The 23,038-nt window shown below is 50.5% G+C and overlaps 1 protein-coding gene across 2 annotated transcripts in view; it reads left to right on the plus strand.

Moving 5' to 3' along the window:
- Window positions 1-22,299, plus strand: part of tnpo2b (transportin 2b) — a 43,623-nt gene extending 21,324 nt beyond the window's left edge. Inside the window, exons 16-25 of one of the 2 annotated variants that reach the window (XM_060899126.1) lie at window positions 490-597; window positions 715-873; window positions 1,002-1,089; window positions 1,196-1,294; window positions 1,410-1,505; window positions 21,061-21,136; window positions 21,230-21,329; window positions 21,411-21,485; window positions 21,900-22,048; window positions 22,169-22,299. In XM_060899126.1, coding sequence (XP_060755109.1) covers window positions 490-597; window positions 715-873; window positions 1,002-1,089; window positions 1,196-1,294; window positions 1,410-1,505; window positions 21,061-21,136; window positions 21,230-21,329; window positions 21,411-21,485; window positions 21,900-22,007 — 909 coding nt within the window. In that variant the 3' untranslated portion in view covers window positions 22,008-22,048; window positions 22,169-22,299. Of the gene's footprint in view, window positions 1-489; window positions 598-714; window positions 874-1,001; window positions 1,090-1,195; window positions 1,295-1,409; window positions 1,506-21,060; window positions 21,137-21,229; window positions 21,330-21,410; window positions 21,486-21,899; window positions 22,049-22,168 lie in introns of those variants that run through there. The other variant, XM_060899127.1, reaches the window with a different exon arrangement.
- Window positions 22,300-23,038: the final 739 nt, after the last annotated feature.

Genomic DNA, 23,038 nt, shown 5'->3' on the forward strand with positions numbered 1-23,038 from the left:
TATATTGGCATTGTCTGAGTTCACACACACAGTGCGACGGTGCAGTATGACTGTCCAAGTGTCCTCTTCTCCACACTCTCGGGACGAACGGTGCATTAGAGCCGAATTATAACACCCTCAGATCTGCACATCACCTGTACATCAGGTCACAGACGCAGTTCACAGTAAGTCCTGATGGGGGCAGCGCAGGACAAGTCAGACACTGCAGGAAGTGTAGACCACAGATCAGCTTCACAGCACTTTTGTGTGTATTTAGTGTGTTAAACTTCAATCTTATACAGCTTCCATAGAGACTAGGGGGCGGAGTCAGGGAAGGGGAAGCGGCTCAGGGTTTTGTTGGGGGGGGGAGTTCCCCAAATAAATTTTATTTAGTTTTCAGTTCTCTAAATGTGGCAGATGAAGGTTATGCAGTCAGGTCCAGAGCAGTTTGCAGAGAATTTTTCATAAATGCTACTCTGTGTGTGTGTGTGTGTGTGTGTTCCTCTTTAGTGTTTGTCTTCAGTGGCGACGGCGCTGCAGAGCGGCTTCCTGCCCTACTGTGAGCCTGTGTATCAGCGCTGTGTTACACTGGTGCAGAAAACCCTTGCTCAAGCTATGGTGAGAGTGAGTGTGTGTGTGTGAGAGAGAGAGAGAAAAAAAGAGAGAATGAAAAGCCCATGGATATTATGGAGTCCTTGACATGCAAAGTGAAGCTGTGTATGTGTGCACGTGCAGATGTACAGCCAGCAGCCGGATCAGTACGAGGCTCCTGATAAGGACTTCATGATCGTGGCTCTGGATCTGCTCAGCGGATTGGCCGAGGGTCTCGGAGGTCACGTCGATCAGCTGGTCGCCCGTAGCAACATCATGACCCTCCTCTTCCAGTGCATGCAGGTGTGTGTGTGTGAGACAGAGAGAGAGAGAGAGAAAGAGAATAGCTCCACAAAATTTCCAGTAAAAAAAAGAACAGAATTCCCTAAAACCAGGTCATGAGAGAGCAGTGTGTGTGTGTGTGTGTGTAGGACACGATGCCGGAGGTGAGGCAGAGCTCTTTTGCTCTGCTGGGTGATCTGACCAAAGCCTGCTTTCCTCATGTCAAACCCTGCATTGGTAATATATTTTACGCTTACACACTTCTCCATAACTTAGTGATTCAGTTGCTTCTACAAGCTTATCTTGTGTTGTCTTGTACGCGCGTCTGTGTGTGTGTGTGTAGCTGAGTTCATGCCAATTTTGGGGACGAATCTGAACCCTGAGTTTATCTCGGTGTGTAATAACGCCACGTGGGCCATCGGGGAGATCTGCATGCAGATGGGTGAGTCGACTTTAAACCGTCTGCTGATCATCTGTTTGTTCTGATGTGTTGGGTGATGTTACACAGGTGTGTGTGTGTGTGTGTGTGTGTGTGTGTGTGTGTGTGTGTGTATCAGGGGTGGAGATGCAGCCATATGTGGCTCTGGTTCTTCCTCACCTGGTGGAGATCATTAATAGGCCCAACACTCCCAAAACCCTGCTGGAGAACACTGGTACTGCATCTCTACACTCTCCTCTACACCTCCATACACTCTCCTACCCTCTCCTCTACACCTCCATACACTCTCCTCTACACTCTCCTCTACACCTCCATACACTCTCCTCTACACCTCCATACACTGTCCATACACACACTCCTCTACACCTCCATACACTCTCTCCTCTACACCTCCATACACTCTCTCCTCTACACCTCCATACACTCTCTCCTCTACACCTCCATACACTCTTTCCTCTACACCTCCATACACTCTCCTACATACTCTCCTCTACACCTCCATACACTCTCTCCTCAACACCTCCATACACACTCCTACACTCTCCTCTACACCTCCACACTCTCCTCAACACCTCCATACACACTCCATACACTTTATCCTCAACACCTCCATAAACTCTCTTACACTCTCTCCTCAACACCTCCATACACTCTCCTACACTCTCTCCTCTACACCTCCATACACTCTCCTACACTCTCTCCTCTACACCTCCCTACACTCTCCTACACTCTCTCCTCTACACCTCCCTACACTCTCCTACACTCTCTCCTCTACACCTCCCTACACTCTCTCCTCTACACCTCCCTACACTCTCTCCTCTACACCTCCCTACACTCTCTCCTCTACACCTCCATACACTGTCCATACACTCTCTCCTCTACACCTCCATACACTCTCCTACACCTCCCTACACTCTCTCCTCTACACCTCCCTACACTCTCCTACACTCTCTCCTCTACACCTCCATACACTCTCCATACACTCTCTCCTCTACACCTCCCTACACTCTCCTACACTCTCTCCTCTACACCTCCCGACACTCTCCTACACTCTCTCCTCTACACCTCCATACACTCTCCTACACTCTCCTCTACACCTCCATGCACTCTCCTACACTCTCCTCTACACCTCCATGCACTCTCCTACACTCTCCTCTACACCTCCATGCACTCTCCTACACTCTCTCCTCTACACCTCCATACACTCTCCTACACTCTCCTCTACACCTCCATACACTCTCCTACACTCTCTCCTCTACACCTCCATACACTCTCTCCTCTACACCTCCCTACACTCTCCTACACTCTCTCCTCTACACCTCCATACACTCTCTCCTCTACACCTCCCTACACTCTCCTACACTCTCTCCTCTACACCTCCATACACTCTCCTACACTCTCCTCTACACCTCCATACACTCTCCGACACTCTCTCCTCTACACCTCCATACACTCTCCTCTACACCTCCATACACTCTCTCCTCTACACCTCCCTACACTCTCCTACACTCTCTCCTCTACACCTCCATACACTCTCTCCTCTACACCTCCCTACACTCTCCTACACTCTCTCCTCTACACCTCCATACACTCTCCATACACTCTCTCCTCTACACCTCCCTACACTCTCCTACACTCTCTCCTCTACACCTCCCTACATTCTCCTACACTCTCTGCTCTACACCTCCATACACTCTCCTACACTCTCCTCTACACCTCCATGCACTCTCCTACACTCTCCTCTACACCTCCATGCACTCTCCTACACTCTCTCCTCTACACCTCCATGCACTCTCCTACACTCTCTCCTCTACACCTCCATACACTCTCCTACACTCTCCTCTACACCTCCATACACTCTCCTACACTCTCTCCTCTACACCTCCATACACTCTCTCCTCTACACCTCCCTACACTCTCCTACACTCTCTCCTCTACACCTCCCTACACTCTCCTACACTCTCTCCTCTACACCTCCCTACACTCTCCTACACTCTCTCCTCTACACCTCCTTGCACTCTCCTACACTCTCCTCTACACCTCCATGCACTCTCCTACACTCTCCTCTACACCTCCATGCACTCTCCTACACTCTCCTCTACACCTCCATACACTGTCCATACACACACTCCTCTACACCTCCATGCACTCTCCTACACTCTCCTCAACACCTCCATACACTCTCCTACACTCTCTCCTCTACACCTCCATACACTGTCCATACACACACTCCTCTACACCTCCATACACTCTCCTACACTCTCCTCTACACCTCCATACACTCTCTCCTCTACGCCTCCATACACTCTCCTCTACACCTCCATACATTCTCTCCTCTACACCTCCATACATTCTCTCCTCTACACCTCCATACACTCTCTCCTCTACACCTCCATACACTCTCTCCTCTACACCTCCATACACTCTCTTCTCTACACCTCCCTACACTCTCCTACAGTCTCTCCTCTACACCTCCGTACACTCCTCTACACCTCCCTACTCTCCTACACTCTCTCCTCTACACTCTCCTACACTCTCCTCTACACCTCCATGCACTCTCCTACACTCTCCTCTACACCTCCATGCACTCTCCTACACTCTCCTCTACACCTCCATGCACTCTCCTACACTCTCCTCTACACCTCCTTGCACTCTCCTACACTCTCCTCTACACCTCCATGCACTCTCCTACACTCTCCTCTACACCTCTATACACTGTCCCTACACTCTCTCCTCTACACCTCCATACACTCTCCTACACTCTCTCCTCTACACCTCCATACACTCTCCTACACTCTCTCCTCTACACCTCCATACACTGTCCATACACATACTCCTCTACACCTCCATACACTCTCTCCTCTACACCTCCATACACTCTCTCCTCTACACCTCCATACACTCTCTCCTCTACACCTCCATACACCCTCTCCTCTACACCTCCATACACCCTCTCCTCTACACCTCCATACACCCTCTCCTCTACACCTCCATACACTCTCTCCTCTACACCTCCATACACTCTCTCCTCTACACCTCCATACACTCTCCTACACTCTCCTCTACACCTCCATACACTGTCCATACACACTCTCCTCTACACCTCCATACACTCTCTCCTCTACACCTCCATACACTGTCCATACACACTCTCCTCTACACCTCCATACACTCTCTCCTCTACACCTCCCTACTCTCCTACACTCTCTCCTCTACACTCTCCTACACTCTCCTCTACACCTCCTTGCACTCTCCTACACTCTCCTCTACACCTCCTTGCACTCTCCTACACTCTCCTCTACACCTCCTTGCACTCTCCTACACTCTCCTCTACACCTCCTTGCACTCTCCTACACTCTCCTCTACACCTCCATGCACTCTCCTCTACACCTCCATACACTGTCCATACACTCTCCTCTACACCTCCATACACTCTATCCTCTACACCTCCATACACTCTATCCTCTACACCTCCATACACTCTCCTACACTCTCTCCTCTACACCTCCATACACTCTCTCCTCTACACCTCCCTACACTCTCTCCTCTACACCTCCATACACTCTCCTACACTCTGTCCTCTACACCTCCATACACTGTCCATACACATACTCCTCTACACCTCCATACACTCTCCTACACTCTCCTCTACACCTCCATACACTCTCCTACACTCTCCTCTACACCTCCATCTACACTCTCCTCTACACCTCCATACACTCTCTCCTCTACACCTCCATACACTCTCCTCTACACCTCCATGCACTCTCCTACACTCTCCTCTACACCTCCATGCACTCTCCTACACTCTCCTCTACACCTCCATGCACTGTCCATACACTCTCCTCTACACCTCCATACACTCTCCTACACTCTCCTCTACACCTCCATGCACTCTCCTACACTCTCCTCTACACCTCCATACACTGTCCATACACTCTCCTCTACACCTCCATGCACTCTCCTACACTCTCCTCTACACCTCCATGCACTCTCTTACACTCTCCTCTACACCTCCATACACTCTCCTACACTCTCCTCTACACCTCCATACACTCTCTCCTCTACACCTCCATACACTCTCTCTTCTACACCTCCATACACTCTCTCCTCTACACCTCCATGCACTCTCCTACTCTCTCCTCTACACCTCCATGCACTCTCCTACTCTCTCCTCTACACCTCCATGCACTCTCCTACACTCTCCTCTACACCTCCATGCACTCTCCTACACTCTCCTCTACACCTCCATACACTGTCCATACACTCTCCTCTACACCTCCATACACTCTCTCCTCTACACCTCCATACACTCCTCTACACCTCCCTACTCTCCTACACTCTCTCCTCTACACTCTCCTACACTCTCCTCTACACCTCCATACACTCTCCTACACTCTCCTCTACACCTCCATGCACTCTCCTACACTCTCCTCTACACCTCCATGCACTCTCCTACACTCTCCTCTACACCTCCATGCACTCTCCTACACTCTCCTCTACACCTCCATGCACTCTCCTACACTCTCCTCTACACCTCCATGCACTCTCCTACACTCTCCTCTACACCTCCATGCACTCTCCTACACTCTCCTCTACACCTCCATGCACTCTCCTACACTCTCCTCTACACCTCCATGCACTCTCCTACACTCTCCTCTACACCTCCATGCACTCTCCTACACTCTCCTCTACACCTCCATGCACTCTCCTACACTCTCCTCTACACCTCCATGCACTCTCCTACACTCTCCTCTACACCTCCATGCACTCTCCTACACTCTCCTCTACACCTCCATGCACTCTCCTACACTCTCCTCTACACCTCCATGCACTCTCCTACACTCTCCTCTACACCTCCATGCACTCTCCTACACTCTCCTCTACACCTCCATGCACTCTCCTACACTCTCCTCTACACCTCCATGCACTCTCCTACACTCTCCTCTACACCTCCATGCACTCTCCTACACTCTCCTCTACACCTCCATGCACTCTCCTACACTCTCCTCTACACCTCCATGCACTCTCCTACACTCTCCTCTACACCTCCATGCACTCTCCTACACTCTCCTCTACACCTCCATGCACTGTCCATACACTCTCCTCTACACCTCCATGCACTCTCCTACTCTCTCCTCTACACCTCCATGCACTCTCCTACTCTCTCCTCTACACCTCCATGCACTCTCCTACTCTCTCCTCTACACCTCCATGCACTCTCCTACACTCTCCTCTACACCTCCATGCACTCTCCTACACTCTCCTCTACACCTCCATGCACTCTCCTACACTCTCCTCTACACCTCCATACACTCTCTCCTCTACACCTCCATACACTCCTCTACACCTCCCTACTCTCCTACACTCTCTCCTCTACACTCTCCTACACTCTCCTCTACACCTCCATACACTCTCCTACACTCTCCTCTACACCTCCATACACTCTCCTCTACACCTCCATGCACTCTCCTACACTCTCCTCTACACCTCCATGCACTCTCCTACACTCTCCTCTACACCTCCATGCACTCTCCTACACTCTCCTCTACACCTCCATGCACTCTCTTACACTCTCCTCTACACCTCCATACACTCTCCTACACTCTCCTCTACACCTCCATACACTCTCTCCTCTACACCTCCATACACTCTCTCTTCTACACCTCCATACACTCTCTCCTCTACACCTCCATGCACTCTCCTACTCTCTCCTCTACACCTCCATGCACTCTCCTACTCCTCTACACCTCCATGCACTCTCCTACACTCTCCTCTACACCTCCATGCACTCTCCTACACTCTCCTCTACATCTCCATGCACTGTCCATACACTCTCCTCTACACCTCCATGCACTGTCCATACACTCTCCTCTACACCTCCATGCACTGTCCATACACTCTCCTCTACACCTCCATGCACTCTCCTACTCTCTCCTCTACACCTCCATGCACTCTCCTACTCTCTCCTCTACACCTCCATGCACTCTCCTACTCTCTCCTCTACACCTCCATGCACTCTCCTACTCTCTCCTCTACACCTCCATGCACTCTCCTACACTCTCCTCTACACCTCCATGCACTCTCCTACACTCTCCTCTACACCTCCATGCACTCTCCTACGCTCTCCTCTACACCTCCATGCACTCTCCTACACTCTCTCCTCTACACCTCCATACACTGTCCATACACATACTCCTCTACACCTCCATACACTCTCCTACACTCTCCTCTACACCTCCATACACTCTCCTACACTCTCCTCTACACCTCCATACACTCTCCTACACTCTCCTCTACAGCTCCATACACTCTCTCCTCTACACCTCCATACACTCTCTCCTCTACACCTCCATACACTCTCCTACACTCTCCTCTACACCTCCATGCACTCTCCTACACTCTCCTCTACACCTCCATGCACTCTCCTACACTCTCCTCTACACCTCCATACACTGTCCTCTACACCTCCATACACTGTCCTCTACATCTCCATACACTGTCCTACACTCTCCTCTACACCTCCATGCACTCTCCTAGACTCTCCTCTACACCTCCATGCACTCTCCTGCACTCTCCTACACTCTCCTCTACACCTCCATGCACTCTCCTACACTCTCCTCTACACCTCCATACACTGTCCATACACTCTCCTCTACACCTCCATACACTCTCTCCTCTACACCTCCATACACTCTCTCCTCTACACCTCCATGCACTCTCCTACTCTCTCCTCTACACCTCCATGCACTCTCCTACACTCTCCTCTACACCTCCATACACTGTCCATACACTCTCCTCTACACCTCCATACACTCTCTCCTCTACACCTCCATACACTCTCTCCTCTACACCTCCATACACTCTCTCCTCTACACCTCCATACACTCTCTCCTCTACACCTCCATACACTCTCTCCTCTACACCTCCATACACTCTCTCCTCTACACCTCCATACACTCTCTCCTCTACACCTCCATACACTCTCTCCTCTACACCTCCATACACTCTCTCCTCTACACCTCCATACACTCTCTCCTCTACACCTCCATACACTCTCCTACACTCTCTCCTCTACACCTCCATACACTCTCTCCTCTACACCTCCATACACTCTCCTACACTCTCCTCTACACCTCCATACACTGTCCATACACACACTCCTCTACACCTCCATGCACTCTCCTACACTCTCTCCTCTACACCTCCATGCACTCTCCTACACTCTCTCCTCTACACCTCCATACACTCTCCTACACTCTCCTCTACACCTCCATACACTCTCTCCTCTACACCTCCATACACTCTCCTACACTCTCTCCTCTACACCTCCCTACACTCTCCTACACTCTCTCCTCTACACCTCCATACACTCTCCTACACTCTCCTCTACACCTCCATACACTCTCCTACACTCTTCTCTACACCTCCATGCACTCTCCTACACTCTCTCCTCTACACCTCCATGCACTCTCCTACACTCTCTCCTCTACACCTCCATGCACTCTCCTGCACTCTCCTCTACACCTCCATGCACTCTCCTACACTCTCTCCTCTACACCTCCATGCACTCTCCTACACTCTCTCCTCTACACCTCCATGCACTCTCCTACACTCTCTCCTCTACACCTCCATACACTCTCCATACACTCTCTCCTCTACACCTCCCTACACTCTCCTACACTCTCTCCTCTACACCTCCCTACATTCTCCTACACTCTCTCCTCTACACCTCCATACACTCTCCTACACTCTCCTCTACACCTCCATGCACTCTCCTACACTCTCTCCTCTACACCTCCATACACTCTCCTACACTCTCCTCTACACCTCCATACACTCTCCTACACTCTCTCCTCTACACCTCCATACACTCTCTCCTCTACACCTCCCTACACTCTCCTACACTCTCTCCTCTACACCTCCCTACACTCTCTCCTCTACACCTCCCTACACTCTCCTACACTCTCTCCTCTACACCTCCCTACACTCTCCTACACTCTCTCCTCTACACCTCCATACACTCTCCTACACTCTCCTCTACACCTCCATACACTCTCCTACACTCTCTCCTCTACACCTCCATGCACTCTCCTACACTCTCTCCTCTACACCTCCATGCACTCTCCTACACTCTCTCCTCTACACCTCCATGCACTCTCCTACACTCTCTCCTCTAAACCTCCATGCACTCTCCTACACTCTCTCTACACCTCCATACACTCTCCTACACTCTCTCCTCTACACCTCCATACACTCTCCTACACTCTCCTCTACACCTCCATACACTCTCCATACACTCTCTCCTCTACACCTCCATACACTCTCTCCTCTACACCTCCCTACACTCTCCTACACTCTCTCCTCTACACCTCCCTACTCTCCTACACTCTCTCCTCTACACTCTCCTACACTCTCCTCTACACCTCCATGCACTCTCCTACACTCTCCTCTACACCTCCTTGCACTCTCCTACACTCTCCTCTACACCTCCATGCACTCTCCTACACTCTCCTCTACACCTCCATGCACTCTCCTACACTCTCCTCTACACCTCCATACACTGTCCATACACACACTCCTCTACACCTCCATACACTCTCCTACACTCTCTCCTCTACACCTCCATACACTGTCCATACACACACTCCTCTACACCTCCATACACTCTCCTACACTCTCCTCTACACCTCCATACACTCTCTCCTCTACGCCTCCATACACTCTCCTCTACACCTCCATACATTCTCTCCTCTACACCTCCATACATTCTCTCCTCTACACCTCCATACACTCTCTCCTCTACACCTCCATACACTCTCTCCTCTACACCTCCATACACTCTCTTCTCTACACCTCCCTACACTCTCCTACAGTCTCTCCTCTACACCTCCGTACACTCCTCTACACCTCCCTACTCTCCTACACTCTCTCCTCTACACTCTCCTACTCTCTCCTCTACACTCTCCTACACTCTCCTCTACACCTCCATGCACTCTCCTACACTCTCCTCTACACCTCCATGCACTCTCCTACACTCTCCTCTACACCTCCATGCACTCTCCTACACTCTCCTCTACACCTCCATGCACTCTCCTACACTCTCCTCTACACCTCTATACACTGTCCCTACACTCTCTCCTCTACACCTCCATACACTCTCCTACACTCTCTCCTCTACACCTCCATACACTCTCCTACACTCTCTCCTCTACACCTCCATGCACTCTCCTACACTCTCCTCTACACCTCCTTGCACTCTCCTACACTCTCCTCTACACCTCCATGCACTCTCCTACACTCTCCTCTACACCTCTATACACTGTCCCTACACTCTCTCCTCTACACCTCCATACACTCTCCTACACTCTCTCCTCTACACCTCCATACACTCTCCTACACTCTCTCCTCTACACCTCCATACACTGTCCATACACATACTCCTCTACACCTCCATACACTCTCCTACACTCTCCTCTACACCTCCATACACTCTCTCCTCTACACCTCCATACACTCTCTCCTCTACACCTCCATACACCCTCTCCTCTACACCTCCATACACTCTCTCCTCTACACCTCCATACACTCTCTCCTCTACACCTCCATACACTCTCCTACACTCTCCTCTACACCTCCATACACTGTCCATACACACTCTCCATACACACTCTCCTCTACACCTCCATACACTCTCTCCTCTACACCTCCATACACTGTCCATACACACTCTCCTCTACACCTCCATACACTCTCTCCTCTACACCTCCCTACTCTCCTACACTCTCTCCTCTACACTCTCCTACACTCTCCTACACTCTCCTCTACACCTCCTTGCACTCTCCTACACTCTCCTCTACACCTCCTTGCACTCTCCTACACTCTCCTCTACACCTCCTTGCACTCTCCTACACTCTCCTCTACACCTCCTTGCACTCTCCTACACTCTCCTCTACACCTCCATGCACTCTCCTCTACACCTCCATACACTGTCCATACACTCTCCTCTACACCTCCATACACTCTATCCTCTACACCTCCATACACTCTATCCTCTACACCTCCATACACTCTATCCTCTACACCTCCATACACTCTCCTACACTCTCTCCTCTACACCTCCATACACTCTCTCCTCTACACCTCCCTACACTCTCTCCTCTACACCTCCATACACTCTCCTACACTCTGTCCTCTACACCTCCATACACTGTCCATACACATACTCCTCTACACCTCCATACACTCTCCTACACTCTCCTCTACACCTCCATACACTCTCCTACACTCTCCTCTACACCTCCATCTACACTCTCCTCTACACCTCCATACACTCTCTCCTCTACACCTCCATACACTCTCCTCTACACCTCCATGCACTCTCCTACACTCTCCTCTACACCTCCATGCACTCTCCTACACTCTCCTCTACACCTCCATGCACTGTCCATACACTCTCCTCTACACCTCCATACACTCTCCTCTACACCTCCATGCACTCTCCTACACTCTCCTCTACACCTCCATACACTGTCCATACACTCTCCTCTACACCTCCATGCACTCTCCTACACTCTCCTCTACACCTCCATGCACTCTCTTACACTCTCCTCTACACCTCCATACACTCTCCTACACTCTCCTCTACACCTCCATACACTCTCTCCTCTACACCTCCATACACTCTCTCTTCTACACCTCCATACACTCTCTCTTCTACACCTCCATACACTCTCTCCTCTACACCTCCATGCACTCTCCTACTCTCTCCTCTACACCTCCATGCACTCTCCTACACTCTCCTCTACACCTCCATGCACTCTCCTACACACTCCTCTACACCTCCATACACTCTCTCCTCTACACCTCCATACACTCCTCTACACCTCCCTACTCTCCTACACTCTCTCCTCTACACTCTCCTACACTCTCCTCTACACCTCCATACACTCTCCTACACTCTCCTCTACACCTCCATACACTCTCCTACACTCTCCTCTACACCTCCATGCACTCTCTTCTACACCTCCATGCACTCTCCTACACTCTCCTCTACACCTCCATGCACTCTCCTACACTCTCCTCTACACCTCCATGCACTCTCCTACACTCTCCTCTACACCTCCTTGCACTCTCCTACACTCTCCTCGACACCTCCATGCACTCTCCTACACTCTCCTCTACACCTCCATGCACTCTCCTACACTCTCCTCTACACCTCCATGCACTCTCCTACACTCTCCTCTACACCTCCATACACTGTCCATACACTCTCCTCTACACCTCCATACACTCTCTCCTCTACACCTCCATACACTCCTCTACACCTCCCTACTCTCCTACACTCTCTCCTCTACACTCTCCTACACTCTCCTCTACACCTCCATGCACTCTCCTACACTCTCCTCTACACCTCCATGCACTCTCCTACACTCTCCTCTACACCTCCATGCACTCTCCTACACTCTCCTCTACACCTCCATGCACTCTCCTACACTCTCCTCTACACCTCCATGCACTCTCCTACACTCTCCTCTACACCTCCATGCACTCTCCTACACTCTCCTCTACACCTCCATGCACTCTCTCCTCTACACCTCCATACACTCCTCTACACCTCCCTACTCTCCTACACTCTGTCCTCTACACTCTCCTACACTCTCCTCTACACCTCCATACACTCTCCTACACTCTCCTCTACACCTCCATACACTCTCCTACACTCTCCTCTACACCTCCATGCACTCTCCTCTTCACCTCCATGCACTCTCCTACACTCTCCTCTACACCTCCATGCACTCTCCTACACTCTCCTCTACACCTCCATGCACTCTCCTACACTCTCCTCTACACCTCCATGCACTCTCCTACACTCTCCTCTACACCTCCATGCACTCTCCTACACTCTCCTCTACACCTCCATGCACTCTCCTACACTCTCCTCTACACCTCCATGCACTCTCCTACACTCTCCTCTACACCTCCATGCACTCTCCTACACTCTCCTCTACACCTCCATGCACTCTGCTACACTCTCCTCTACACCTCCATGCACTCTCCTACACTCTCCTCTACACCTCCATGCACTCTCCTACTCTCTCCTCTACACCTCCATGCACTCTCCTACACTCTCCTCTACACCTCCATGCACTCTCCTACACTCTCCTCTACACCTCCATGCACTCTCCTACACTCTCCTCTACACCTCCATGCACTCTCCTACACTCTCCTCTACACCTCCATGCACTCTCCTACACTCTCCTCTACACCTCCATGCACTCTCCTACACTCTCCTCTACACCTCCTTGCACTCTCCTACACTCTCCTCTACACCTCCATGCACTCTCCTACACTCTCCTCTACACCTCTATACACTGTCCCTACACTCTCTCCTCTACACCTCCATACACTCTCCTACACTCTCTCCTCTACACCTCCATACACTGTCCATACACATACTCCTCTACACCTCCATACACTCTCCTACACTCTCCTCTACACCTCCATACACTCTCTCCTCTACACCTCCATACACTCTCTCCTCTACACCTCCATACACCCTCTCCTCTACACCTCCATACACTCTCTCCTCTACACCTCCATACACTCTCTCCTCTACACCTCCATACACTCTCCTACACTCTCCTCTACACCTCCATACACTGTCCATACACACTCTCCATACACACTCTCCTCTACACCTCCATACACTCTCTCCTCTACACCTCCATACACTGTCCATACACACTCTCCTCTACACCTCCATACACTCTCTCCTCTACACCTCCCTACTCTCCTACACTCTCTCCTCTACACTCTCCTACACTCTCCTCTACACCTCCTTGCACTCTCCTACACTCTCCTCTACACCTCCTTGCACTCTCCTACACTCTCCTCTACACCTCCTTGCACTCTGCTACACTCTCCTCTACACCTCCATGCACTCTCCTCTACACCTCCATACACTGTCCATACACTCTCCTCTACACCTCCATACACTCTATCCTCTACACCTCCATACACTCTATCCTCTACACCTCCATACACTCTATCCTCTACACCTCCATACACTCTCCTACACTCTCTCCTCTACACCTCCATACACTCTCTCCTCTACACCTCCCTACACTCTCTCCTCTACACCTCCCTACACTCTCTCCTCTACACCTCCATACACTCTCCTACACTCTGTCCTCTACACCTCCATACACTGTCCATACACATACTCCTCTACACCTCCATACACTCTCCTACACTCTCCTCTACACCTCCATACACTCTCCTACACTCTCCTCTACACCTCCATACACTCTCTCCTCTACACCTCCATACACTCTCCTCTACACCTCCATGCACTCTCCTACACTCTCCTCTACACCTCCATGCACTCTCCTACACTCTCCTCTACACCTCCATGCACTGTCCATACACTCTCCTCTACACCTCCATACACTCTCCTCTACACCTCCATGCACTCTCCTACACTCTCCTCTACACCTCCATACACTCTCCTACACTCTCCTCTACACCTCCATCTACACTCTCCTCTACACCTCCATACACTCTCTCCTCTACACCTCCATATACTCTCCTCTACACCTCCATGCACTCTCCTACACTCTCCTCTACACCTCCATGCACTCTCCTACACTCTCCTCTACACCTCCATGCACTGTCCATACACTCTCCTCTACACCTCCATACACTCTCCTCTACACCTCCATGCACTCTCCTACACTCTCCTCTACACCTCCATACACTGTCCATACACTCTCCTCTACACCTCCATGCACTCTCCTACACTCTCCTCTACACCTCCATGCACTCTCTTACACTCTCCTCTACACCTCCATACACTCTCCTACACTCTCCTCTACACCTCCATACACTCTCTCCTCTACACCTCCATACACTCTCTCTTCTACACCTCCATACACTCTCTCTTCTACACCTCCATACACTCTCTCCTCTACACCTCCATGCACTCTCCTACTCTCTCCTCTACACCTCCATGCACTCTCCTACACTCTCCTCTACACCTCCATGCACTCTCCTACACTCTCCTCTACACCTCCATACACTCTCTCCTCTACACCTCCATACACTCCTCTACACCTCCCTACTCTCCTACACTCTCTCCTCTACACTCTCCTACACTCTCCTCTACACCTCCATACACTCTCCTACACTCTCCTCTACACCTCCATACACTCTCCTACACTCTCCTCTACACCTCCATGCACTCTCTTCTACACCTCCATGCACTCTCCTACACTCTCCTCTACACCTCCATGCACTCTCCTACACTCTCCTCTACACCTCCATGCACTCTCCTACACTCTCCTCTACACCTCCATGCACTCTCCTACACTCTCCTCTACACCTCCTTGCACTCTCCTACACTCTCCTCTACACCTCCATGCACTCTCCTACACTCTCCTCTACACCTCCATGCACTCTCCTACACTCTCCTCTACACCTCCATGCACTCTCCTACACTCTCCTCTACACCTCCATACACTGTCCATACACTCTCCTCTACACCTCCATACACTCTCTCCTCTACACCTCCATACACTCCTCTACACCTCCCTACTCTCCTACACTCTCTCCTCTACACTCTCCTACACTCTCCTCTACACCTCCATGCACTCTCCTACACTCTCCTCTACACCTCCATGCACTCTCCTACACTCTCCTCTACACCTCCATGCACTCTCCTACACTCTCCTCTACACCTCCATGCACTCTCCTACACTCTCCTCTACACCTCCATGCACTCTCCTACACTCTCCTCTACACCTCCATGCACTCTCCTACACTCTCCTCTACACCTCCATGCACTCTCCTACACTCTCCTCTACACCTCCATGCACTCTCCTACACTCTCCTCTACACCTCCATGCACTCTCCTACACTCTCCTCTACACCTCCATGCACTGTCCATACACTCTCCTACACCTCCATGCACTCTCCTACTCTCTCCTCTACACCTCCATGCACTCTCCTACTCTCTCCTCTACACCTCCATGCACTCTCCTACTCTCTCCTCTACACCTCCATGCACTCTCCTACTCTCTCCTCTACACCTCCATGCACTCTCCTACACTCTCCTCTACACCTCCATGCACTCTCCTACACTCTCCTCTACACCTCCATACACTGTCCATACACTCTCCTCTACACCTCCATACACTCCTCTACACCTCCCTACTCTCCTACACTCTCTCCTCTACACTCTCCTACACTCTCCTCTACACCTCCATACACTCTCCTACACTCTCCTCTACACCTCCATACACTCTATCCTCTACACCTCCATACACTCTATCCTCTACACCTCCCTACACTCTCTCCTCTACACCTCCCTACACTCTCTCCTCTACACCTCCATACACTCTCCTACACTCTGTCCTCTACACCTCCATACACTGTCCATACACATACTCCTCTACACCTCCATACACTCTCCTACACTCTCCTCTACACCTCCATACACTCTCTCCTCTACACCTCCATGCACTCTCCTCTACACCTCCATGCACTCTCCTACACTCTCCTCTACACCTCCATGCACTCTCCTACACTCTCCTCTACACCTCCTTGCACTCTCCTACACTCTCCTCTACACCTCCATGCACTCTCCTACACTCTCCTCTACACCTCCATGCACTCTCCTACACTCTCCTCTACACCTCCATGCACTCTCCTACACTCTCCTCTACACCTCCATGCACTCTCCTACACTCTCCTCTACACCTCCATGCACTCTCCTACACTCTCCTCTACACCTCCATGCACTCTCCTACACTCTCCTCTACACCTCCATGCACTCTCCTACACTCTCCTCTACACCTCCATGCACTCTCCTACTCTCTCCTCTACACCTCCATGCACTCTCCTACTCTCTCCTCTACACCTCCATGCACTCTCCTACTCTCTCCTCTACACCTCCATGCACTCTCCTACACTCTCCTCTACACCTCCATGCACTCTCCTACACTCTCCTCTACACCTCCATGCACTCTCCTACGCTCTCCTCTACACCTCCATGCACTCTCCTACACTCTCTCCTCTACACCTCCATACACTGTCCATACACATACTCCTCTACACCTCCATACACTCTCCTACACTCTCCTCTACACCTCCATACACTCTCCTACACTCTCCTCTACACCTCCATACACTCTCCTACACTGTCCTCTACAGCTCCATACACTCTGTCCTCTACAGCTCCATACACTCTCTCCTCTACACCTCCATACACTCTCTCCTCTACACCTCCATACACTCTCTCCTCTACACCTCCATACACTCTCCTACACTCTCCTCTACACCTCCATGCACTCTCCTACACTCTCCTCTACACCTCCATGCACTCTCCTACACTCTCCTCTACACCTCCATACACTGTCCTCTACACCTCCATACACTGTCCTCTACACCTCCATACACTGTCCTACACTCTCCTAGACTCTCCTCTACACCTCCATGCACTCTCCTGCACTCTCCTACACTCTCCTCTACACCTCCATGCACTCTCCTACACTCTCCTCTACACCTCCATACACTGTCCATACACTCTCCTCTACACCTCCATACACTCTCTCCTCTACACCTCCATACACTCTCTCCTCTACACCTCCATGCACTCTCCTACTCTCTCCTCTACACCTCCATGCACTCTCCTACACTCTCCTCTACACCTCCATGCACTCTCCTACACTCTCCTCTACACCTCCATACACTGTCCATACACTCTCCTCTACACCTCCATACACTCTATCCTCTACACCTCCATACACTCTCTCCTCTACACCTCCATACACTCTCCTACACTCTCCTCTACACCTCCCTACACTCTCCTCTACACCTCCATACACTATCCTCTACACCTCCATACACTCTCTCCTCTACACCTCCATACACTCTCCTACACTCTCCTCTACACCTCCATACACTCTCTCCTCTACACCTCCATACACTCTCTCCTCTACACCTCCATACACTCTCCATACACTCTCTCCTCTACACCTCCATACACTCTCCTACTCTCTCCTCTACACCTCCATACACTCTCTCCTCTACACCTCCATACACTCTCCTACACTCTCCTCTACACCTCCATACACTCTCTCCTCTACACCTCCATACACTCTCCATACACTCTCTCCTCTACACCTCCATACACTCTCCTACACTCTCCTCTACACCTCCCTACACTCTCTCCTCTACACCTCCCTACACTCTCTCCTCTACACCTCCATACACTCTCCTACACTCTGTCCTCTACACCTCCATACACTGTCCATACACATACTCCTCTACACCTCCATACACTCTCCTACACTCTCCTCTACACCTCCATACACTCTCTCCTCTACACCTCCATGCACTCTCCTCTACACCTCCATGCACTCTCCTACACTCTCCTCTACACCTCCATGCACTCTCCTACACTCTCCTCTACACCTCCTTGCACTCTCCTACACTCTCCTCTACACCTCCATGCACTCTCCTACACTCTCCTCTACACCTCCATGCACTCTCCTACACTCTCCTCTACACCTCCATGCACTCTCCTACACTCTCCTCTACACCTCCATGCACTCTCCTACACTCTCCTCTACACCTCCATGCACTCTCCTACACTCTCCTCTACACCTCCATGCACTCTCCTACACTCTCCTCTACACCTCCATGCACTCTCCTACTCTCTCCTCTACACCTCCATGCACTCTCCTACTCTCTCCTCTACACCTCCATGCACTCTCCTACTCTCTCCTCTACACCTCCATGCACTCTCCTACACTCTCCTCTACACCTCCATGCACTCTCCTACACTCTCCTCTACACCTCCATGCACTCTCCTACGCTCTCCTCTACACCTCCATGCACTCTCCTACACTCTCTCCTCTACACCTCCATACACTGTCCATACACATACTCCTCTACACCTCCATACACTCTCCCACACTCTCCTCTACACCTCCATACACTCTCCTACACTCTCCTCTACACCTCCATACACTCTCCTACACTGTCCTCTACAGCTCCATACACTCTGTCCTCTACAGCTCCATACACTCTCTCCTCTACACCTCCATACACTCTCTCCTCTACACCTCCATACACTCTCTCCTCTACACCTCCATACACTCTCTCCTCTACACCTCCATACACTCTCCTACACTCTCCTCTACACCTCCATGCACTCTCCTACACTCTCCTCTACACCTCCATGCACTCTCCTACACTCTCCTCTACACCTCCATACACTGTCCTCTACACCTCCATACACTGTCCTCTACACCTCCATACACTGTCCTACACTCTCCTAGACTCTCCTCTACACCTCCATGCACTCTCCTGCACTCTCCTACACTCTCCTCTACACCTCCATGCACTCTCCTACACTCTCCTCTACACCTCCATACACTGTCCATACACTCTCCTCTACACCTCCATACACTCTCTCCTCTACACCTCCATACACTCTCTCCTCTACACCTCCATGCACTCTCCTACTCTCTCCTCTACACCTCCATGCACTCTCCTACACTCTCCTCTACACCTCCATGCACTCTCCTACACTCTCCTCTACACCTCCATACACTGTCCATACACTCTCCTCTACACCTCCATACACTCTATCCTCTACACCTCCATACACTCTCTCCTCTACACCTCCATACACTCTCCTACACTCTCCTCTACACCTCCCTACACTCTCCTCTACACCTCCATACACTATCCTCTACACCTCCATACACTCTCTCCTCTACACCTCCATACACTCTCCTACACTCTCCTCTACACCTCCATACACTCTCTCCTCTACACCTCCATACACTCTCTCCTCTACACCTCCATACACTCTCCATACACTCTCTCCTCTACACCTCCATACACTCTCCTACTCTCTCCTCTACACCTCCATACACTCTCTCCTCTACACCTCCATACACTCTCCTACACTCTCCTCTACACCTCCATACACTCTCTCCTCTACACCTCCATACACTCTCCTACACTCTCCTCTACACCTCCCTACACTCTCCTCTACACCTCCATACACTTTCTCCTCTACACCTCCATACACTCTATCCTCTACACCTCCATACACTCTATCCTCTACACCTCCATACACTCTATCCTCTACACCTCCATACACTCTATCCTCTACACCTCCATACACTCTATCCTCTACACCTCCATACACTCTCCATACACTCTCTCCTCTACACCTCCATACACTCTCATACACTCTCTTCTACACCTCCATGCACTCTCCTACACTCTCCTCTACACCTCCATACACTGTCCCTACACTCTCCTCTACACCTCCATACACTCTCTCCTCTACACCTCCCTACACTCTCCTACACTCACTCCTCTACACCGCCATACTCTCTCCATACACACTCTCCTCGACACCTCCATACGCACTTTTAAACATGCTTACATTCTCCTAAAAACCTCTGTACCCACTCCAACCTCTTAACTCTCACCTTCTATTCAGTTATTATGTCATTGTTTGGAAGTTGAGTTTGTGTGTGTGGGGGGCGCGGGGATCCATATATATTTTCAGTGTGTCTGTATTTAAAGTGTGCGTGTGTATGAAAACTTGCCACGGTCGTGGTTAAAGTCATGACAGCGCTGTTGCTAGGCACTTGGGAAATTGCGAGTGTTGGGTACTGAACGACTGAAACGAATGCATAGCAACTCGGCCATAAGGTTTTGACTCCCTCCCTTTTCATCTCCAGCTATCACGATTGGTCGACTGGGTTATGTGTGTCCACAGGAAGTGGCTCCGATGCTGCAGCAGTTCATTCGGCCGTGGTGAGTTTTGTTCATCTTCATTCATCTTTCTCATACACTTACTGATTACTCCTTGGAAATCATTCAGGGGTTCTGGTGTCTGTGTGTGTGTAGGTGCACGTCGCTAAGGAATATCCGAGATAACGAGGAGAAAGACTCCGCCTTCAGGGGCATCTGTGTGATGATTGGTGTAAATCCTGGAGGTGTGGTGCAGGTGAGGAGAAAAAAAAAACAATCTGTCTCTGTCTTTCTGTCTGTCCCTCCTTCTGATTCACTCTCTTTGTCTCTTTCTCAGGACTTTATTTTCTTCTGTGATGCCGTGGCCTCCTGGGTCAATCCCAAAGAAGACCTCAGAGAAATGTTCTACAAGGTTGGGATCTCTCTCTCTCTCTCACACACACACACACACACACACACACGTACGCATGCACGCACGGTTTTTGCTGTGGATTTTAGTCTTTATTTTAAAATTAAGCAGCGATCATTTGAAAGAGAATTGCACAATAAATGATGTTCTCGGTGATGGTTGAAGAAATGATTGACCCACGTAATATACATTTATATCACAAGACTGTAAAGAAAGTCCTCCAAACTGGCTAGTTAACTTCATCAGCTAGTCTGAGCATCTGGTGTGTGCGTCTGTGTGTGTTGTGCACTTTTCTGGCCACAAGCTTCAGAATTGTGGGCAGAAGCTTCCTCGGCTGCAGCAACTCTGCAAACTTTAGCTTGTGGCAGGAAAACTTTTAAACACTGTGAAAGACTGTGTGTGTGTGTGTGTGTGTAGATCCTGCATGGTTTTAAGGACCAGGTCGGGGAGGAGAATTGGCAGCAGTTCTCGGAGCAGTTCCCTCCCATCCTGAAGGAGCGTCTCTCCGCATGCTACGGCGTGTAGAACCCGCCCTACACACGCGCAGCACGATCACGTGCTGTCAGGTAAAGCTCCGCCCCTCATTATACATGACTCTTTTTTTACATCCTGTATAGGCGTGTCCTAATCCCTTTTCCTTCCTCTCTCTCTCTCTCTCTCTCTCTCTCTCTCTCTCTCTCACACAGTCGAACCTTTAGGAGGGTTACCGGGGGAAACTCATCCATCTGTGTATTGCACTGCCCTGATCGTGGGGGAGAGGGACGCTATTGGCCGCTCTGCCTGACGGACAGCCCCCACGACCCTGTGTGTGTGTCTCCATGAGGGTGGGCGGGGGGGAGGGAGGGAGGGGGGAGGGGAACTCCTCTAGTTAACTGCAGAATGCACCCAATCGCAGGGGGGGTAGACCTAAACACAACGTAGGGACGAAAGAACGATAGAGTAAACCGAGGGAAGACGTAAGGAGGGAGGGTGGGAGGTAGCACGTTTTTTTTTTTAAATAAATAGACAAACAAAGGGAGGCTAAACGATGTATTAATAAAACGAGGGGAGGCGCTAGACAGCAGTCTGTGAACATGGTCATTTTTAAAACTCGATTCATGAAAATTCCCATTCCAAGCGAATCGGCACGGATTCGCAATACGCAGGAACGTTTCATCAGGCTTCAACATGAAGGCTCGCATTTTATAAATACGAATTAGAGAACGAAAACAAGGCGAACAGAACATGCACAACTCTTAGTTTAATTCCGTGTTTTCACTTTTCCACGACGGATCGTAGTCGCCGTTTTCTTCTTCCGCTTGCTGGGTCGCCGCGTTCCTTCCCGTTACTCGTTTCGCTTGTACGTTGAATTTTTTATTTTTTTTTGCTTCTCAAATTTCTTAAAGTCCAGACAGGCCGTGCACTGACCATATTATTATTATTATTATTATTATTATTATATTTTCTTTCCTGTTCCTTTAAGATCATGACTTGACTCTTGATGTCTGGATATCGAGCTGAAAAGTTTTCCAGATTAAATTTTTTTTTTTTTTTTTTTCCACAGAGAAAACTTTTCT

The sequence above is a fragment of the Neoarius graeffei genome, chromosome 18 (genome assembly GCF_027579695.1).
Source record: "Neoarius graeffei isolate fNeoGra1 chromosome 18, fNeoGra1.pri, whole genome shotgun sequence".
Lineage (NCBI taxonomy): Eukaryota > Metazoa > Chordata > Actinopteri > Siluriformes > Ariidae > Neoarius > Neoarius graeffei.